This window comes from Anser cygnoides, chromosome 3 (assembly GCF_040182565.1).
Source record: "Anser cygnoides isolate HZ-2024a breed goose chromosome 3, Taihu_goose_T2T_genome, whole genome shotgun sequence".
Classification (NCBI taxonomy): Eukaryota; Metazoa; Chordata; class Aves; order Anseriformes; family Anatidae; genus Anser; species Anser cygnoides.
The window spans coordinates 33,878,337-33,897,266 of NC_089875.1; the positions used below are offsets into that span (position 1 = coordinate 33,878,337).

At 64.3% G+C, this 18,930-nt stretch overlaps 2 protein-coding genes and 1 long non-coding RNA gene across 7 annotated transcripts in view; 1 reads left to right on the forward strand and 2 right to left on the reverse strand.

Moving 5' to 3' along the window:
- The first annotated feature begins 57 nt into the window (after positions 1 to 57).
- Positions 58 to 9,419, forward strand: LOC136790374 (uncharacterized). Its single transcript, XR_010830205.1, has 2 exons — positions 58 to 1,776; positions 5,498 to 9,419. It is a non-coding gene; the product is annotated as an uncharacterized lncRNA (long non-coding RNA).
- Positions 4,028 to 15,729, reverse strand: CAPN11 (calpain 11). The gene is made up of 22 exons (XM_066993849.1): positions 15,573 to 15,729; positions 14,130 to 14,412; positions 13,523 to 13,592; positions 12,000 to 12,118; positions 11,758 to 11,891; positions 11,484 to 11,652; positions 10,620 to 10,703; positions 10,448 to 10,533; positions 10,168 to 10,242; positions 9,259 to 9,419; positions 9,011 to 9,180; positions 8,856 to 8,867; positions 8,342 to 8,553; positions 8,155 to 8,194; positions 7,849 to 7,914; positions 7,382 to 7,439; positions 7,209 to 7,273; positions 6,437 to 6,505; positions 6,261 to 6,339; positions 5,736 to 5,852; positions 5,572 to 5,630; positions 4,028 to 5,344 (listed from the first exon to the last, which is right to left on the reverse strand). The coding sequence occupies exons 2-22, from the start codon at positions 14,373 to 14,375 to the stop codon at positions 5,318 to 5,320; spliced, it is 2,118 nt and encodes a 705-aa protein (XP_066849950.1). The 5' UTR covers positions 14,376 to 14,412; positions 15,573 to 15,729; the 3' UTR covers positions 4,028 to 5,317.
- Positions 15,730 to 16,628: 899 nt separating this feature from the next.
- The window catches only part of TMEM63B (transmembrane protein 63B), a 36,551-nt gene continuing 34,249 nt past the window's right edge, over positions 16,629 to 18,930 (reverse strand). For 4 of the 5 annotated variants that reach the window (XM_048080106.2, XM_048080110.2, XM_048080109.2 and 1 more), the window contains one exon: positions 16,629 to 18,872. In XM_048080106.2, the coding sequence (XP_047936063.2) occupies positions 18,705 to 18,872 (168 nt within the window). In that variant the 3' untranslated portion in view covers positions 16,629 to 18,704. The remainder of the gene's footprint in view (positions 18,873 to 18,930) is intronic. The other variant, XM_066993847.1, reaches the window with a different exon arrangement.

Sequence of the window (18,930 nt, forward strand, 5' to 3'; positions counted from 1 at the left end):
CCGGGGGGGGCTCCGGGGACCCGGCTCCCATGGCCCGCGGCTCGGGAGGCTTCGCCGGCCCCTCCGCCCCCGCCGGGGCGCGTCCCTTCCCTTCCCCTTCCCTCCCCGGTGCCGGTGCCGGTCCCTCCTCCGGCGGCGGGCAGCGCAGGGGAGGCGGGGAGGCGGCGCCGCGCCCGGCCCCCCCCTCCGCCGGGCCGGCTCAGCCGTCCACCTTCTTGTGCAGGTTGAGGATGCAGAGCAGGCAGGTGAGCAGGGCCTGGCGGCTCTCCCCGGAGCGCAGCCGGCGGCCCAGGCGGCGGAGAGGCGGCAGGAGGCGCTTGCGGGCCAGCAGCAGCAGGCGGCCGAGCAGGGCGCGCAGCAGCGGGGCGGCGAGCGGTGGGGCGGGCATGCTGCCCCCCCCCTGCGGCACGGGGAGCCCTCGGCACCGGCACCGGCACCGGGAGCCGCCGCCCCGGGGAGATGCTGCGCTCCGGGGCAGCTCGGAGCGGGGTCACCTCGGAGCGGGGTCACCTCGGAGCGGGGCGCAGCTCGGCTCCCCGATGCTCTTCACCGTCCTGGGGAGCTTTCCGCCCTCGTGCCCCCGCTCTGCCTCTTTTCCAAGAGGAGCCCGTCCCGCTCAGCGCCCCCCGCGCGGACCCGCCGCCGGCCCGAATGGCAGGGATGCCTTCGCTGCGGGGGATAACGGCGGTATATATAAAAAAAAAAAAAAGACACCCAAAAAGCCCCCGCAGCCGGCCGCCCATTTAAATGCCCCCTCCTCCCTGTAAGCGATACTGCCCCGACCCCATCTGTCGGGGTGGCGGTGGCGGGGAGGGAGGGACAACATCTGCCCACCGCAGCAACGTGGGCTGTGGGGCAGGGTCCTGTTTCACACCCGAGCTGGCAGCCGGCCCCAAAATACGCCTCTGTCATCCTCCGCCAGCTGCCACCCCGCTCCCCAAGGGACAGGAGCGCCCGGGCAGGGGATGCCACGAGGCACCGAGCACCAAGCAGACGGGCGTTTGGGGCACGCGGGGCGCTCCCCGGGGAAGAGAGGCTTGCTGGTGGTGCCGGACAGGCCAGCGGGCTGGGGGAGGCACGCTCGGTGGGATGAGGGCGCAGGCAGGAAGGTGCGTGCCGCAGGTCCGTGCCCTTCCGCTTCCCGCCTGTGTCTAACCCTTGTTTTGTTCCCGGTGGCTGTCTGGCTTCATTTCCTCCCCTTGTTGTTCCCTTCAAAAGCCCAGCCTGCAAGCCCCTGCTCTTGGCTCCCGGTCAAGCAGAATTTAGGAGAAGGGGGAGACGCGAGGGCCTGAACGCTACCGCTGTCCCCACGTCCCAGCCTGTGCCCATGGAGCCCCATCAGGGCGGCGCAGGCAGGGTGACCTTTCCCAGCCCCGCAGATTCCTCCTGGGGAGCCGGGGACGGATGAGGGAAGAGGGCTGGCCGTGCCTCAGCGCAGGGATGCCACGTGCCTGAATCAGAAGCAGCTCCGGGCCTGGGAGCCGCACGGACCGGGGCTGACGTCAGCCCCCGGGACTGGCCTCCCCCGGCCTCCGCTGCGGTCGGAGGGCTCCTGTGCCAGCAGCAAGAGGAGCCCCAGTGAAGGACACGGGACCTGAAGCTTTGCTGCAGCTGCAACGGGGTTTGTGTGTCCCCGGGAGGGAGCCTGTCCCCGTTTTTTATCGGGGAAGCGGAGGGCGCAGCGCGTGGCCTGGTGGTGAGGCTCCTGGGGCTGCTGTTACGTGGCTGACCCCAGCTGAGCCCTTTCCTCTCTCCGTGCCTTGATCTCCCCAGCAGGTACGTGCTGAGGGGAGAGAGCAGAGATCTTACTCCCTGGGGAGCTTTGCCCATCCCTGGGGAAAGCCCAAGACATCGAGCCGGTGGGGACGGGGAGCCTCCCATCGGCGGTGCCCACGGGGGCGATCCCCGGGGCTCGGTCCCAGGAGAAAGGGAGGCAGCGGCCAAGCACGGAGGTGATGCTGCGCCTTCCTGGGGACCTTACCTGGCGCAGAGGGTGGGGATTGGAAAACCCCTCTGGAACAGAGGGATTGCAGAAACCTGCCTCTTCCCGAGGCACGAATGCAGGTAGCGGCAGAGGCGGCTGCTCCGCTGCCGGAGCCAGGTACTTGCGACACCCAGCTGAAAGCGGGGCAGGGCTTGTTTGCCAAGCTGCTGGGGCTCGTCAAGAGGCCGGTTTGTTGTGCCAGCAACACGGAGGGTTGCCAAGCCCTTTTCCCCAGCTGGGAGGTCAGGGCCTTGAGCCTCGTTTCACATCTGGGCAAGAGCACGGCCCAGGGGAACGGTCGGTCCCTGCTCCTCTGGTGGGGCAGGCACAGAGCTGCAGAGGGAGCGCGGTCTGCAAAGAGAACGAAATCCCACCGGTGTCTGCTTTCTTAACCCCAATAACAAGAAAAGGGGCACTGAAGTCCTGTGTCCCTATCTATGGCTTGGACCAGGTCCTTCAGGACACGCAGAGCCCTGCTGTAACCTGTCAGTGCTCCTGCACGCTGTTCTCTTGCTCTCTCCTTTTCCCTCCTGCCCTTCATCCCTCTCCACCAAGGAGCTGAAAGTCCCTCACCACCTCGACGGCTCCTTTGTTGCCTGCTACCTACCAGGCCGTTTCCCCTCAGGCTGCCCATTTCTCTTCAGAATACCAATTGCGCACCCAGGTCTCCCCACGTAACCACCAGGGAGGGACCATGCAGGGACACATCCCGTGGCCCCTGCTGGGGGGAGACGGCCGCACCCCCTCCTCGCCTACCCATGCTGCCAGCTACAGGGACAGCCCCGGAGCCCCAGGGATTCATAAAATCCCTCTCCTGCTGGCCTTGGTGGCAGCTGTGCTGGCCGGGAGGGTGTCGGGGAGCACGGGTGACAAGCGAGCCCCGGCCCCATGCGGGAGGAATGCAGGCGCTGGGTGCCGGGGCAGGCGAGCGCTATAAATAGTTTGTTTAACGCACCGTGGCCAGGCCCCAAAAGCATTCCCCGTGCTGCCGGCAGCTGCTGAAAAAGGCCGAACCCAGCAGCTGCCGGGCGGCACTCAGCCCCCGGGACCCCCCGGCCCTCCCCAGGGGCAGCGTGCCCACGGGGTCCCCGCTCCCCTCGCCGGGTGGCCGGACCCAGGGCGTCCCTCGGGCTCACCGGGGAGCTGCCTTGGTGGGGGGGCTGCTCCCCGCACCAGCACCCAGCTGTGGGCGCAGGAGGATGGGAAGGGGGCTTTGTCCCCCCCTCCAGCCCTCTGCTGGCACAAAGGCCCCTTGTGCCCACGGGAATGACATTCCTGCGGCTGCGGGACGCGAGGGGGAGACGGGGCCAGAGCCTGGGGCAGCTGCTGGGGACAGGTGGGGACGGCCACGGTCCTGTGTTAGGCTGGGGGGGGACAGACACGAGCAGCTGGAGGGGGACCCCCGGGCGGGTGAGCACCCAGGAAGGGGTGCTTTGTGTGTGGGGGGGACGAGCTGAGCCACGTTGTGGCATTAGCTGGCAGCTGGGCCCCCACCTGCTGCCCCCCTCCCCACAAATGCCGGGCTGCCAGCTGCCCGGGCTGGGGAGGGAGAGGATCTGCCAGCTGGTGCCTACGGGGAGGGAGGGGAAGGGCTCCCGGTGCCGCCGTACGGGGACAGCTGTCGCCCCAAAGCCGGGCGGCAGCCTGCCCCACAATGGGGCCAGTGTGCGCGATGGGGCCCGCGGCCGGGACAGCGATGACAGCGATCTGTGCTTTGCCCTGCCCGCCCCACCCGGGCGTGGGGACGAGGAGCAGGGAGCCTGGACGAGGGGCACGGGGATGGGGACGCTCCTGTTCCAGACTCCGAGCACCCCCAGGGCTGCGATGCCCACGCCGCGCACGCAATTTTGTCCCCAGCTGCAGCCTGCACGGCCCCACAGGAAGCAGAAGCCACCGCCAGCCTCCCCCCGTCCCTACCCAGGGCCGAGCTGTGCCCCCTCTCTCCCCACCTGCCCCAAGCCCCGGCACCCACCACAGGCGCCCCCAGAGCTGCCCCTCACTGGGGGGCTCCTGCAGTCAGCAAGGAGGAGGCCGAGCCGCGCATCCAACGGAGCTCGTTTTATTACCCGGGGCAGGGTCAGCGGGGCGAGGAAGCGGAGCTGCCGGGTGGCAGCAGTGGTTATTGCTGCAAGCTCGTCCTCCGGGGCCGCCGGGTCGGGGGGCGGCCGACTGGCCTGCCTGCCTCGGATGGGCCCTCGCCCACCGCCATGCTGGAGCCACCCCCTTCCCACACAGGAGAAGATGAGGACGGAGGAGTGCAAATATATTGGCACCGGAGCCATCTAGGTGATCTGTGTGCTCGGTGGAGGAGCCCAGGGGAAGAGGGGAGGGGAGGGTGCGAGGACGAGGGAGAAGAAGGGGGAAAACCAACAGCTGTGTGCTGGAGAAATGCCCCGAACCACCACCACCACCACCACCCCTTGTGTTCCCTCCCCGGCCCTGCTGGGGGGCAGGAGCCCAACCCCACCATCCCCAGCAGCAGGGGGAGAGGCCAGGGCAGCCCTGGGGGAAAGGCTGGGGTGGGGGCATGGCTGTGCTGCGTGGCAGGAGAGGAACCCCACGTGCCGTGCGAGGTGGAGGGGGAGCCCCCAGAAATTCAGTGCTTACGTGATGGGGCAAAGCGGGGCGGAGGGCAGGGAGGTGGGAGGGAGGTGCTGAAGGCCACGCAGAAAGCAGCCTCGGCTGGAGGAAGCCGACCAGCCAGGGCTCCACGGTTTGGTCATTCTTAGCGGGGAGAAGCGCGAGGGAAGGGCTTCAGGGAGCGCAGACCTTCCTCCTCCCCATGGCCTGACTGCCCCAGCAGGGCAGCCCTGGTTTTCCAGGACCTGGCTGACCCTGCCCGAGCAAGGCAGCACCTGCTGCTGCCCCCCGGCACGCACAAGGGGACAGGTAACGTGTGCCCGAGGGGATGGGACAGCACTAGAGCAGGCGATACAAGCCCTCCCTCTCTCCCCCACAGCTCCTCTCCCTCCTGGGCAGCTGGCCCCAGCTTTTTCCCCCTCCCTCGCTCGCCTCCGAAGCTTGGTGCGGTGACCTCCGGGCACCCCCTGCTGCTTGCCCTCCTCCTCTTCTGGGGTGGGACGAGAGGAGGGGAGAGGTGGAAAACGAGCCCAGCCCAGAAGAGGAGAAGGGCGTCCCCTGCCCGCCCTTCCCCATGCTCAATGCTCCACAGGCGAGGGTGGAGCGAGGCTCACTGGGAGGCAGGGCTGGTGGCTTGGCGGGGGACGGAGCGAGGGGAGGGAGATTGTCCTGTGTCCCCGGACCCGAAGGGAGGCACTTGGAGGGGGCCTGGCCCGCCGGGGTGTCCTAGGCACAGCGGGTCAGTCCTGGCTCCTAGCCACACATCGTCAGCAGCAGCCACTGGGAAGGAGAAAGAGGGGGTGAGCGGGGGCTGGTGCACACCGACCCGGCAGCCCACATGAGACCCGAAGCAGCTCCCTTGCCCAGCCCTCGATCTTTTAGGGGTTCTTCCCCCACCCACGGGGACAAAAGGCCTTCTACCACCCCCCGCAGGTGCCCCATTCGCTTTCGTGTCAGCCCCTTGTCTCCACACCCTGCCACCCCAGGGCACCGTGCCGCGCTCTCACCTCGGCGAAGTTCATGACAGCGGTGCCCGTGCCCTCGGGGTCCATGCTGCGGAAGAACCCTGCAGGGGGCACAAGAGCGAGGTGAGCAGCCCGTCCCCCGTCCCCCTGTCCGTCCGTCCCCCTGTCCGTCCGTCCCCGCCCTCCCCACCCAGGGCGGCACTCACTGAACATGGCCTCCAGCTTGACCAGGCAGCAGACGAAGTTGTCGAAGTCCACGCCCATGTCGGCGTCTGCGTAGCGGGCCACCACCACCTGGTGCAGCTTGTTGTTCAGCTTGAAACCTGCGAGGTGGGGAGAGCGCTCAGCGCCCACGGGGGCGGAAGAGGATGCAACTGGGGAAGCCCCCCCCCCGCCCAAGGAAGGGAGGGACGCTCCCCCCCGGAGCTACAGGCCACTGCCGGATGACTCTTAGCTCAATGATCCATCTCAGGCCCCTGCTTTTGCCAGGATGGGACCCTCCAGGTCAGACAGGGACGTAGGCTGGGACAACCCGGCATGCATCCCTAACTCTGAGGATGCCAGCAACCAGCATGGATGGGTAGGAGAGACACCCAGCTTAGACACGGGCCACATCTCGCCGTGACAAGTTGGCTCGAAGCTCACGATCGAGGCTGGTCCCACGCTTCTCCTGGGCCAGGGCTCCTACAGCTTCCCTCCACCCAGCCCAGCCTCACCCTCCCCAGACCCACCAGCTGACTCCAGCGCCATGCGCATCTCGTAGGAGCTCATGGTGCCCGACTTATCCAGGTCGTGCTGCCGGAAGATCGTCTGCAAAAAGCCATCAGAGAGGACGTGAAGGGCAGGCTCTCCCCCCGGCCATCCCCCCCACACCCCAGCGGGGTGCTTCCCCCTGCGCCCCACTCACCAGCCAGCTCCGGATCTTGTTCCAGAGGATCTGGAACTCCACCAGCCCCAGGCGGGCGCTGCCGTCCTTCTGGGGAGCAGAGGGTCAAGGAGAAAGTGGCCAGCAGAGGGGTGGAGTAGCAGAGCAGGCACAGACAGAGCAAAGCAAGCGGATCCTGGCCTCTTTAGGTGAGAGGAAGCATTTCAGCCAGGCCGCGCTCAGCCTGCCCAGCTCTTTTTTTCCAGCTTCCCCTCTCCGTCCTGCTGCGTAAGCAAGATCAGAGCCTGCGAGCCAAAGGGAAAGCTGGATGCTTAAACCAGCTGCGGCACCACTCACCAGGAAATTTGGCTGTACTTTGTCTGCAGGGAGCACGCTGCTGTGGTGTGCTCAGAGCAAAAACAGGCTGGCGTGCAAACGGGATGCTGCAGGGCATGGCTGGAGAAGGGCTTGGAGCCGCTTCTCTGCCCTTGCCTGACCCCTCAACCACACGTCCTTGTGGGAGCAGGAGAACAGCCCGTGGCCCCTCTCCTTTTGCTCTACACCTCTCATCCTCCAACACTGGACAAGACTTTTTTTTGGGGGGAAAGAACACCAGGTGCTCAGGCACCAGGGGGTGCGCGCAGCCATCCCTGGATCACCCTCGGTGCAGCCACGAGGAGCCTTTCCCCCTTCCCCCGGCCACGCAGCCCTGGCACAAGCAGGCAGCCGAGCCCCAGCTCCCACGGAGAGGTTTCCCAGGCGCCAGGCCGCGCGCCAGGAAAGCTGTCCCCTGCCCCCAGTGCCAAGAGGATACATCCATCAGGTTGACCATGTTGCGGCAGGAGTCCAGGCTGAACCCGTCTGTCTTCAGGTCTTTGTCTGAGGAGGAGGAAGGAGGGGGGGGGGGGGGATACGTGCATCAAAACACGGCCTGCTTAACGGGCCCGGGCAATGGGGAACGAAGAGGGGAAAGAGGGCAGCACTCACGTCTAGCGATGACTCTGTTCAGAATAGTCCTGAGCTCGAAGACGCTGATTTCCATGTCCTGCAGCAGCAGCAGCAGCGTTAGCAGCACCCCTTGCCTCCCCCTGCCCCTCTGGGGCAGAGGGCTGCTCCCCACCCCACTCCTGCCCACACATCCGCGCCTTATTCACAGAACAGCAGGGTGCCACCACGTTCCCTGCATGCCTGGAAGAGCCTGGGCCACAGCTGACCTCCCCTTCCCCAAAATCTGCTCCCATCACACCGTCCCTGGGGACAGCTGGGCTGAGCTGCAGCGTTTACTTGTCTGGTGCGTGGCACCAAGAGGCCCCTGGGACGTCCCGAGTCCAGAGGAGCCCTTCTTTAGGAAGCCCCTGCTCTCTGCAGTCTGACGGCAAGGGGTCCCGTCCCTTCCCCACCCCAGGGACCTGCTGGGGGCTTCCCAAAGCTTGGTGTGACACAGCTGTACCCACCTCCCCTGCCAGCTGCTGGAACATGTTCTTGAAGCCATCCTCTATGTCATCCTCGGTTATTTCTTCCTGAAGCCAGAAAGGGAGGTTACGATCAAATAAAGGCACTGCCCTGCCTCGGAGGCTCAGCAAACATTTGAGGTGGATGAGAAGCCGCTCTCACCTTTGTTCCTTCCCGTGTCCCCATCACCTTGAACCTCCCAGCCCACCTCTGCTACAGAGGCATCCCAAACCCACACAGCCACCCCCTGCCCACAGCTCCCAGCCCCGAACCCTCAGCACCAACTGAAGGAGAGCGGTGGCCCCTACCTCATCTGCCAGATCTGCAGAGATCTCCTCGTCCAGCTCCCTGGGGGCACAAAGGGGGGAAAGCAGTGAGGGGAGGGCAGTGGGGTCTGCCCCTCGGCTCACGGATACAGGGCTGGCCTGGGCCATCTCGTCCCGTAGCCAGGCAAGGGTGTGGGGGGTGGCCGAAGGCTTTGCAGCAGGGACTCACGCCGTGTCCGACTGCTTCTCGGTGAAGACCCGCAGGACGAAGTCGGCCTCCTTGTGCGGCTCGAAGGTGGAGGGCACAACGATGTACTCGCCAGGGGGCAGACGGATCTGGTTGCTCACCTCCCGCAGGTTGATGAAGGTCTCGGAGCGCGCCCGCGACTGGTTTCGCAGGAAGAAGTCCTTCTTCAAGTGCACGTTCTGGCTGCCCTGGGCCTGGGGAGCACACGCACTTGTGGGCAACAGCCCTGCCAGACAGGGACCCGCAGGGTCTGGGGCTGGAACAGGGGCACAGATCCTGCTGCCCCACAGCCCTGCAGCTGCCCCGTGGAGGAGCTCTGGGTGTCCTGCCCGGCACGGACCACCCACCCTACGTGAAGCTGCCCAGCACCCTTTAGCATCCCAAGCACTGCCAGCCTGGTGCGAATCCCAATCCCCAGGGCATGCACATGCTGCGTTAACCCACTCCTGCCTGCTCCTGCGCTCCCCTCCAGGGGCTCTGGCAGCTTAGGACGTACCTCCTCGGGAACCTGCAGGGAGAGAAGACAGAAAATCAGAACCCCTGTACCTGCACCCTCCCTCTTAGGGCAACAGGATGGGGTATCGCTGACCCACAGACTGGCCAAGGTCCAGGGAGCCGGTCCCATGGAGGTAGCACTGGGGTGGGGGTTACCTCGTAGACAGCGAAGCCGATGGTGTGCATGTCGCCCCCCACCCGCCGCTCCCGCCGCCGGTGCTTCTGCATCAGGGCCACCAAGAAGCTGCAGGCCACCTCGTCGTCCCCAGGGTCATCATCCTCTTCCAGCAGCTTGATCTTAAACTGGGGGTTGATCCAGAACGTGGCTGCGAGGAAGGACACACGGGTGAGATACCTGGCCTCAGCGACGCCACCAAGAGCGGAGCCGCGGGAGGGCGAGCTACCTGGGTGATTCCTGCAGCCCCCAGCAGTGCTCCCCCGGCGCCACGTGCCCTCGAACACCTGCGTGTGCCACCTGCTGAGCTCGTCCTTGGTGAGGGCGTCGGGGGTGAGGTTGCAGATCTCCAGCCTGGAGAACTCCCTCATGAAGTCCCGGAAAGACATCCTGCGGGGAAGCAGGCAGGGGCTGAGGCCAGGACACGGATGGGGAACGCAAACCGCTCTGGATTCAGCTGTGGCTATCTTTACTAGGTGGAAAGAGTAGATGGGAACCACCCCAAACCCGCTTCTCAGGGCAGTGAGCTGAACGCTGGGTGCCCTGTGGTGAGACAGGGCTCATGAGCCAGGCTGTCTCTGGCGGGGATGGCACCCCTGCAGTCCTTCACCCCATGAACCTCACTCTTTGGACCTCCAAAACACCCCGCCGCACGGAGTCCCACATCAGGCTTCCAACGTCTGCCTAAGCTGCTGCTCACTGGGGAACCCTTCGATTTCGTGGTTTGGTAAGAGGCAAGTAACTCCTTCCTGCTCACTCCGCATTTCCAGTCCCTTCTCAAGTGTTCGGGCTCCCTCTTTGGCCACTAGAAGAGTCACAGCCAGTGTTTTTAGAGAATTACAGGGTGCCAAGATCATCTACGCTGAGCAGTCACAACTCATTTAAAGCCCAGTGCTGGGTTTGTACAATAAGGGATGTTTGTCCTTCTTAGGAATTTATTTGTGCTTAATTTCCTTGAAGGAAGGGAAATCATTAACTAGATCAGATAAGAAAATGTTACAGGCTTTCTGGTAGCGGAAACACAGATGATAGAGGCAGGTCATGCGCTTTAGGAGAAGCACTAGGATCTCTCCTGGGCTCCTCTGCTCGTTCCCGAGCTGGATGCTGAAGAAGAGCAGCCCTTTGCGCTGGCACTCACCAGAACTCTCCATCCTCCATCTTCAGCTGAAGCTCTTCCCTGTCGCTGGGGTCGATGTTGTCCCACTCGGGGGAGCTGGAATAATCAGAAAAGACCATCAGACGAGGACTCCTCAAGGTGAACTGAGACAATCCCAGTGCTATGCGCTCTGGAGCTGGCCCTCAACCGAACCCCTCCCTCACGCTGTGAACTCCCCCGCAGCAGTGTCATGCGAGACACGTCCCAGTTGTTTCTGTGTGCTGCCTGCCAGCAGCTCAGCTGAAGTCCCGGCTGAACTCACCCGTCGCTCCAGGCTCCCGTCCACTCCACCTGACCCCAGGGGTTCCTGATGCGGATGAGCTGTTCCTGCTGACCCCGGTAGTTCACCTGCCAGCCATCAGACGCAGGAAGTCAAACCCAGGCCACCGGCCACGGCATTTTAGGGCTATTAAGGTCTCATGCAGCCAACTCACATCTCTGAAGGCTGTGACGGAATAGGCATGGCCCTTCACCAGCTTCTTGAAGGTCACCGCTTCCATATCAAAGGCGCTTGTGATCTGAAAAGAACGTGCAAAGCTTGAGTGAATATGCTTAAATTCATGCAGTTCTATCTCCACCCTTTTTGAGGGGAGTCCGGGAGACTGCATGGAGAATGACCCTTGCTTTGTAATGCTCCAGCCAAGGGAAGGAGCTCCCTGTACTCAAAAGCTGTTGACCGAGGACAATTTAAAGCCAGTTTCTCTGCCAGAGGACCCTGAAGAACCATCACGAAACCACCCAAACTCCAGAAAGCGTAAGAAAAGGTTTCATGCTTCCCAGAACACAGTACTGTCACTAGGAGCAGAGATTGTCCTTGTGGGTTCCAAATCTCAGAACAGGTTACACAACGGATCACGGTGGTGCACAGCTACTGCTGGGTGCAGCAGTCTCTTTAGCACAAGTACACCCCAGCCACACGTTCAGCGCTGGCAGCAGCTGACCCTGGTGGGGCTGCGTTTGTTCCCACTTTGAATTGCAAACCCAAGGGGTACGACTGTCAGCGGTGACAGGGATGATGCGCTGTGTTGTTTGTGGCCGAGAGGGAGCAGACGGAAGAGCCCGTTCCAGGTGATCTGCAGATGTTGACCCAAGACACGGCCAGAGCTCTAGGCAGACCCTTGCTCAGCAGCCTGGCCCGAGATGGACGTTTCCCACTCCGTTAAAGTGAGACCATTCCCAGGCACCAGGGTGTAGCCCCCGTGCCCACGGGCCGTCACACTGGCTCTGGGTGGGATCGGTGCTCTGCTAGGAGGAGAAAGAAGTCACCTCCCACCCAGTGTCCCAGCAAAAGCACTTACGTCGATGGAGCAGCCCAGCAGGGACCCCCTCTCCAGCGCCTTGCGGATGATGTGGCCCATGTTGCGCGGCGCCCGCTTGAGGTCGTACATCTCCGCCACGCCGCCGGTGAAGTCCTCGAAGCCCTCGGTGGTGCTGCCTCCTGAGAGCGCCTCGTAGCAGCCGTTCAGCCTGAGCACGGGGCAGCGAGAGGGGCACGTGAGGTGACAAGGACACACCGTGCCGCCGCTCTGCCCCATCCCTCGCTGCACTAGTGCCCGCTGTGGTGGGACTCACTTGGCATAGGCCTTCTCCAGCAGAGCACTCCAGAACTCGGTGCACTCCGCTGAATGCACGAACAGGAGCTCCCCGTCCTTGGTGGGCAGCTGGTCATCCACCACCACGTCCACCCACTCGCCGAACTGCCAGATCTGGGGAGAAGACAGGGGTGAGCAGGACAGAGGTGCGCCCTGAGCACGCCCCCAGATAGCCCATCCTGCCCCCAGCCCACCGCGCGGGGCCAGGAGCTCCCAGCCCACCTGGAAGTGGAAGATGCCGGCGTAGTCCTCCTGGAAGCTCTGCCCGTGGGGCACCACGCGGTGCAGGAGCTCCTCGTTGAGCGTGAGGGAGCCGATGGCAGCCAGAAGCCAGCAGTCACCTGGGCAAGGAGAGGAAAACGGCGTGAGCTCCTGCTGCATCCTTAGCCAGGGGGTGGAGATGGAGATGGCTCGTTCAGCCTGCCTCAGCTGGGCTGCACCCACACATCTTGGTGCCCTGCACCAGCCCTGGCCGCCCAGCTGGCTGTGTGGGTCTTGAATCTCTCAGGTGTCTCCAACACCAGCCTGTTCCCCTGCCACACGTCCAGCTTTGGCAATGAACCTCGCTCCTAGCCCACACAGAGTAACAGCAGGTGCTTGGAAAGCAGCATTAGCTCAAGGCAGAGAGGGAACAACCCTCCCTGACCAAACAAACCTCCCTGGCCTGTGTCCGCACCATCACATAGCCAGCATCAACTGCCCCTCCTGCAGTCATTTGTCTAGACCCTCCTGGATGCCCTCCACATCGCAGGACAGTGAGTTCTGCAGTGCAGCTATGCTTTGCATTTAAAGAAAAGTTTTCCCCTGTTTTCAGTCACCAAGTGAGACGTTTAACACTGGTGCCCTGGCTTCAAGTTGCAAGAAATAACACCGCACTTCTCCTTCCAAGTGCTCTTAACCACAAGTGCTGCTCTAGGCCAGCACTCCTTTTTAAATTCTTTCCCTTGGTTCCCCTTCCTCTTTCGCCTCTAAAGCCTGTCATACATTAGCCTTGAGCCTGGATAACCTGTACGGGGCTGTGTTTAGACAAAATGGCATTTCAAACTCTGCCCTCCTAGTGATCAATTGAGAAACACCGCAGTGCCCTGGGCTGTTACACGCTCCAGTTACCACCTGAGGTTTGTCCAAATTGCTGGCTGCATTAAATGTGGTCAGTCCTGAAACCAGCGTGCTGTGCTAAGGTGCACAATGCTCAGCTTGGTCGAGATCAGGAAAACACTGCTGAAGGCAGCCAGATCTGGTTTTGATGGTCCCTGAATTGCAGTTACCAGCCCGTTTGCCCTACTCTCCTTGCCTCAGCACCTTGGCTTGGGCGACACCCCTGGGGAAAGGACATATCACCACTTCTCCCACGTAGCTCTGCTTTCAATTTCCTTCTGTCACACCGTGTTGCTTTGCAAGCACTCCGTCACGAGCAGCACATCCTCACCTCACTTTATTACTCCCAGCTACCATCCCTCACCATTTACCAAGGCAGAGAACTCTTTGGAGCAGCTCCTGGCCTTGTTGGCAGCACACGCAGGGCACAGATCCACCCGGTACCTCCCCTCATCTTGGCACGGTCAGGCTGTGCATGCATCAACCCATTTCTGTAAGGCTTTAACCTAGAGCCAGCGGGAGCCATGAAGCGCCCCCCCACCTTACAGCTTCCACTGCACTCCATGGGGAAGGAGTACAGGGATGGTTGCGCACGAAAACGCACTGCTCTTTGGTCCAAGACCCGGGGACAGATCTTCAGCACTCACCCAGAGCCCCCTGGCAGATATCCGTCCGGGTTGCACCGCCAACGATGAACTGAGGGTCACCCACTAATTCCTGCAGGAGGAGGAGAGAATCAGATGGTGGACCTCAGCAGGACGTGTGCTTCTGTGAGGCTGTACCCACCGCAGCTCTGACCCAGGAGGAAGGGTGTATTGCCCCGTAGCGACGTGCCCACCTGCCCTCTGCCAGGGAACGCTGCTCGACTGCCACCCCAAGGCCACCACAGCAAAAAAAGGCAAGATCCCCTTCAGCAGGAAACGGCTAGACAGACTGCTGGGCATTCCCCTGGCAACCCCAAAAGTCCCAGTCGCTGAGGGTGACAGAATCATGCTATGACATCCAGAAGCAGTGGCACAGCCCACCCATCTTCAAGCCCAGGCCTGCTGCCTAGAGGCTGAAGGGCTTGCCAGACACGATGCTCTCCTGGGCACTGCTCTATTTCCTTGGGGAAGGGGCTGTGAAGCACCTGGGGACTCAAGCACAGCGAGGAGCAGACCAGAGCCAGGCTGCAGCTTGGCAAACCGCGTTAATGCGGACATTGCAGGCGAGGGATACGAGCCCAACGTGAGGAGAAGCGAGCCCAAAGCTTACCGAGGGGCGCTTCCACTCCACCCCCCGCGTCTTGCTGGAGTGCGGCCCCAGCTCCTTGAACCCGAGGGCGGAGGGGCCGGCCGGGAACTGGGGGTCCCTGAAGAGGGTTCCGCTCTCGATGCACTCCTGTTTGAGGGCCTCATAGTCCTGGTTGAGGTACTTGATGGCGTTGTGGTGCTGGCCGACCCCCTCGGCTCTCAGGCGGTCCCGCTCCAGCCGGGCAGCGATCCCCCCGAAGGGCATCATGGCTGGGCACCGGCAGCGCTACCTCCGCCTCCGCTCCCTGAGGAGAAACAAGCACCGTGAGGCCGTGGCAGGGCATGGGCCTGTCTGACTGCCAGCACAAGAAGCATCCCCAGCAGGACCTGGCTTCGGCAGGACCTCCCCAAGCCCCATCCCCGGTGCAGACAGCGGTGCCTGGCTGCTCAGAAGTGGGCCGTGGCCTCCTGCCCAGCGATTTAAGCCTCTCCCCGGGGCTAAGACGCTTGCATCTGTCTCCCGGCACAGCTTTCTGGACTCGCAGGACCTTCCCCATCCCTGCTCGCTGGCTCCTCCTCGCCCGCCGGGCTGTTCCTCTGCCTGGAAAGCCTGAGCACTGAGTCAATGGGACGGGGAAGGGAGGAGCGCCTCGGGGAGCCCAGAGGCTCCACGCCGGGCCGAGAGGGAAGGAAGAGGCGGGATGGCCCTTCCCCACCGCGCAGGGTGACTCAAGTCCCGCTCGCCGAGCAGCGGCCTGCCGGCAGGCACAGCGGGGTGCAGCGGGACAGGGCGCAGGCTGCGGGGCCCGGCAGCACCGGCACCGTCCGCCTCGGCCCCTCCGTGCACCGGGCTGAGCCTCCCAGGGGGACGCGGGCACGGCGCAGGTTATTCTTAGCCCTGTTACCGAAAATACCCCGGGGAGGCCGCGTCTGGTGGCAGGCCGGGGTCACGCAAGCGCAGAGCGGGGAGGAAGGCTGCGGACCCACGGGCGGGACGGGGTCGCGCGCGTCGCGGGGCGGTGGGACGTGGTGGCGGGGGGCTTCCCCGCGGTGATGCCGAGATGCTGCCGGCCCCGCCACGGGCAGGGAAAGGCAGGCAGCGGTCTGGAGAGGAGCCCAGCCCAGGCCGGCCTTCCACGCCACGCAGTGCCCGACCACAACGGGGGGGGGGGGGGCGGCTTTGCGGGGCTGCCGGCACCGCCACCAGCAGCGGGACGCTGCGGCCCCCGCGGGGCACAACGCCGGGCACGCGGAGAGACGGCGCCGGGCGGCACCGGCCCGGAGACCTCCCCCCCCCCCCTAAATCCCGCAGACCCCAAACCCCGCCGCCACCCCCCCGGAGGACGCGGGGCTGCCGCAGCGGGGAGGGGCACAGCTCGGCCCGGCCCGGCTCGGCTCGGCCCGGCCGCGGAGCAGCCCCCCCACCAGCCCACCGGGGACAAGGGGGGGGGACGCAGGGACTCACCGCTCGCCCCGCACGGAAGCTGCCACCGCCCTGCCCGGCCCTGCCCGGCTCGGCACGGCCCAGCGCGGCTCGTCCCGGCGGAAGGAGGGCTCTGGGCGGGCGGGATGTGTGGCGGTGGGCGGCGGCGTTAAGGGCGCAGCCCCGGGGCCGGGCTCCCCGCTCGCCCACCCCACGCGTGTCCGTCCCCCCCCCCCCCCGTGACTCAGCGCCGCGCTATGCGGGCGGTGCCCTCGCCTGGCCCGGCCCGGCTCAGCCCGGCCCGGCGGCACAGCACCCCCCGACCCCCTGCTCGTCCCGGCCCTGCCTTGTCAGCCCTCGGCGGCCCTTCTAAGCGGCTTTCCTCGCTGGCTCCCGCAATCCTTCCCCCCGCTGGGGAGCGGCGCCCTCAGGCACCGGCGCGCTTTGCGGGCCGCTTTCCCCGAGCTTTGCCTCGCAGCGCTGCCCCTGTCCGCGCCCAGGAGTTGCCCCTTCCCCGTCCTTGGTCTGCGGGAAGCCAGTTTTTTTTGTCCCCGGGTGGGAAGAGAGCCGGGGGCGCGGGTTGAGCTAACCCACACCTTGCTGCGCCCTACCCAACGCAACCGGCGCCTGGCTGGGGGCCAGGGCACCAGGGCACCAGCTGCTGGGGAAACACCCAGGCTGGGAGCACACCCAGCTCCACAGGGCTGCCCGGCAGCCCTCAGCTCCCCCGTCCGCCTGAACCAAGCTGGGAGACGGGGTCACGAACAGGGACCTCGTGAGCAGCGCGCACCCTGCTGCTGGGGTGGCGGGGTTGGGCTGACGTGCGCTGTGCCCACCCCAACCCCAAGGCACGCAGCTCTGGGGATGAGGCCGGCCCCCCCTGCACACACATTTAGCAGCAGGACAGAGGGACAGGGAGCCTGCCAGGCTGGGAAGGACACACCGCGAGAGCCCACAGGCCCGGCTGGGCAGCGCTTGCAGACGCAGGGGGAGCCCGCAAGCCCCCGGTCCCAAGCAGCACGCATGCTCTGAGCCCTGCTGCAGCCTCCCCTCCCAGCTCCCAGCCCCTGCACAAAGAAAGACCGCACAAACAATAGCTCCTTTTTTTCATTTTTTTTTTCTTTTGTACACAAATATATACAGGGTATTATACACATCTCTACACAGACAGTGCCAATCCCAACACAGGTCTCCGCGGGCAGCGCCCCAAGAGCAGCCCGGGGCTGCAGGCACAGAGACCGGAGCACCCCGGGCAGCAGGCGGGTGCACAGACACGGACACGGGATCAATACCCTCCTCGCCCCAGCCTGGGACGCGGCCAGGAGCTCTCATCTTGCGTGCCCACCCCTGGAAGGGAGGGGTGGCAAACACCGTGCCTCTCCGCACCGGCATGTACTCCAGCCCCGACCTGCCCTCTCCACACCTCCAAGACCCACATTTCATCTCCTCCACGCCCCCTTTCCTCTGGGCCTGGGGTTCCTATAGAGAGGTGTACAGGGAAGTCAGCTATACCCTCCCTGGAGCAGCCCCGTGTCTCAGGCTCCTCTCATCTAACAGGGGGCAAGGGGAGAAAAGCCAGCGGTGGTGAGGGCCTGTCCCCAACAGCAGGGCTGGGGAGGGCTGACGCTTCTCTTGTTCGGGTCCGTAAAGTGCTTTGAGCTCCAGGGCCAGAGGTGGTGATTGAAAAGGTAAACCACTGTCCCCTTCCTCCCGGCCCCGGGAGGGCCTGCAGGGCACAGCTCCAGCGAGCCAGAGCAGGAGCAGGCCCCGCAGCCGCTGGGCAGAGGGAAGGGGCAGCGTCAGCGATGAGCACCAAACAGGATGGTGGCAGGGGGTTGAGGGAAATAAATATAGCTCAGTAGCAGGGAGATTTATTATTTTCCTTTACATTTTACACAAGGGGAGGAGGGGAAAGCAATTGAGGGCAACGGGTGCTGACCAGAAACCTCCTCGCAAGAACCTCCAACACAGGGTCAAACCTCCCTGCCGGGTGCCAGGGGCTCCAGTCCACCTCTCCTGCCTGCGCCCACCTCCGCAGCCACCCAGGGCCCCTCTCCCATCCTTCCTGTCCCCTCTGTGGCCCCGGGACACAGCTATCACCAGAGAGGGGACAAGGGCAAAAGCAGGCAAGGAACAGCCCCAGGCAGGTGATCAGCCCATTGCTGCATAGGGCCAAAGAGCTGTAGCCTAGGCCCTTTTCTCTCCTCTCCATAGCACCCAGGAGACCCCCAAAACAGCCCTCCCGTGCCTGACCCTGCTGTGCAGACACAGAGCAGAAAAGGGATCCACAGTCTGACACAGAAGTCAGGTTGGTTTTTGCTTGAAAGGGGAGGAAAATGTGCAAAAAATGCCACTTAAAATGATGCTGCAGTCCCCCACCTGTGCCCTCGGGGAGCAGGGGGCACGATTTAGGGGAGAGGCTGCCCGCGCCTCCTCCTGCCTGCGAGAACCACCCTGGGCACCCCTCACCCTGCAAGGGGTTGCCCCCGTGCTGCTCCCCCAGGGTGACAGCAGTCCCACGGGCGGGTGAGGCTGTCGCCTGCCCGCTGCACACGGGGACTTCTCCATCACCCCCTCCCCAGCACCTAGCATGTCACCCCATGGGGACACGCGGGCACGGGGAGGAGGGAAGGCAGCACTGCATGTGCAGGTGGAACAAAGCCACCCCATCGTCTTACTGGGGGCTTCCAATACATCAGTTAAAGCTTTGTTTGTCACCTTCCTGCAAATCTAATAAATTATTAGTGTTTATGTTTCTCACCAGGAGGACGGGGGACAGAAGGGGCAGGCAACGAGGCCCCGGAGGTGCCCCTTGTCCCCAGACCCCTCCCCAAAGCACCCAGCCTCCCTTCTCTCCTGGGGTGCTGGCAGGGTCATGGTCCCTTCCTCCCCAGCCCCTGGGGGTCTGCGGTCCGGGTACGTGTTAACGAAGGTAGCTAGTGAAGAGCAAGCCCGCAGAGCGGCGCGGAGGTGGAGACAGGGAAGCGGAGAGCCAGGGGCAGGGCCCCTGCCCTCGCTGAAGGTGGTGGCCCCAGGGGTGGGCGAGGGCTGCGGCTGGCCCCCTCCCCATCTCTGCGCTCCCTTCGGTTTCTCTCTCCCCGTCTCGGTGGGCGCAGCCTGCCCCGCTCCAGGGCCTCCATCCCCTCCCTCCCTCCTGCCCTCCCTCCGCAGTCCCTACTGGCGGATCTCATTCTCTATCAGGCTGTCCTCACAAGACTGGAAATCCGTGTCGTTCATGCCGTCGGCGGTGATGAGCTCCTCGTCCTGCGACCCCTGCTCCTCCGACTCGGTCGCTTCACCCTCCGGGGAGGAGTCCTGCAGCACTTGGGCGATGTACTTCTGCTGGGGCAAGGGGGGACAGCAGAAACACGCGTGAGCCCGGGCAGCTGCTTCCTGCAGC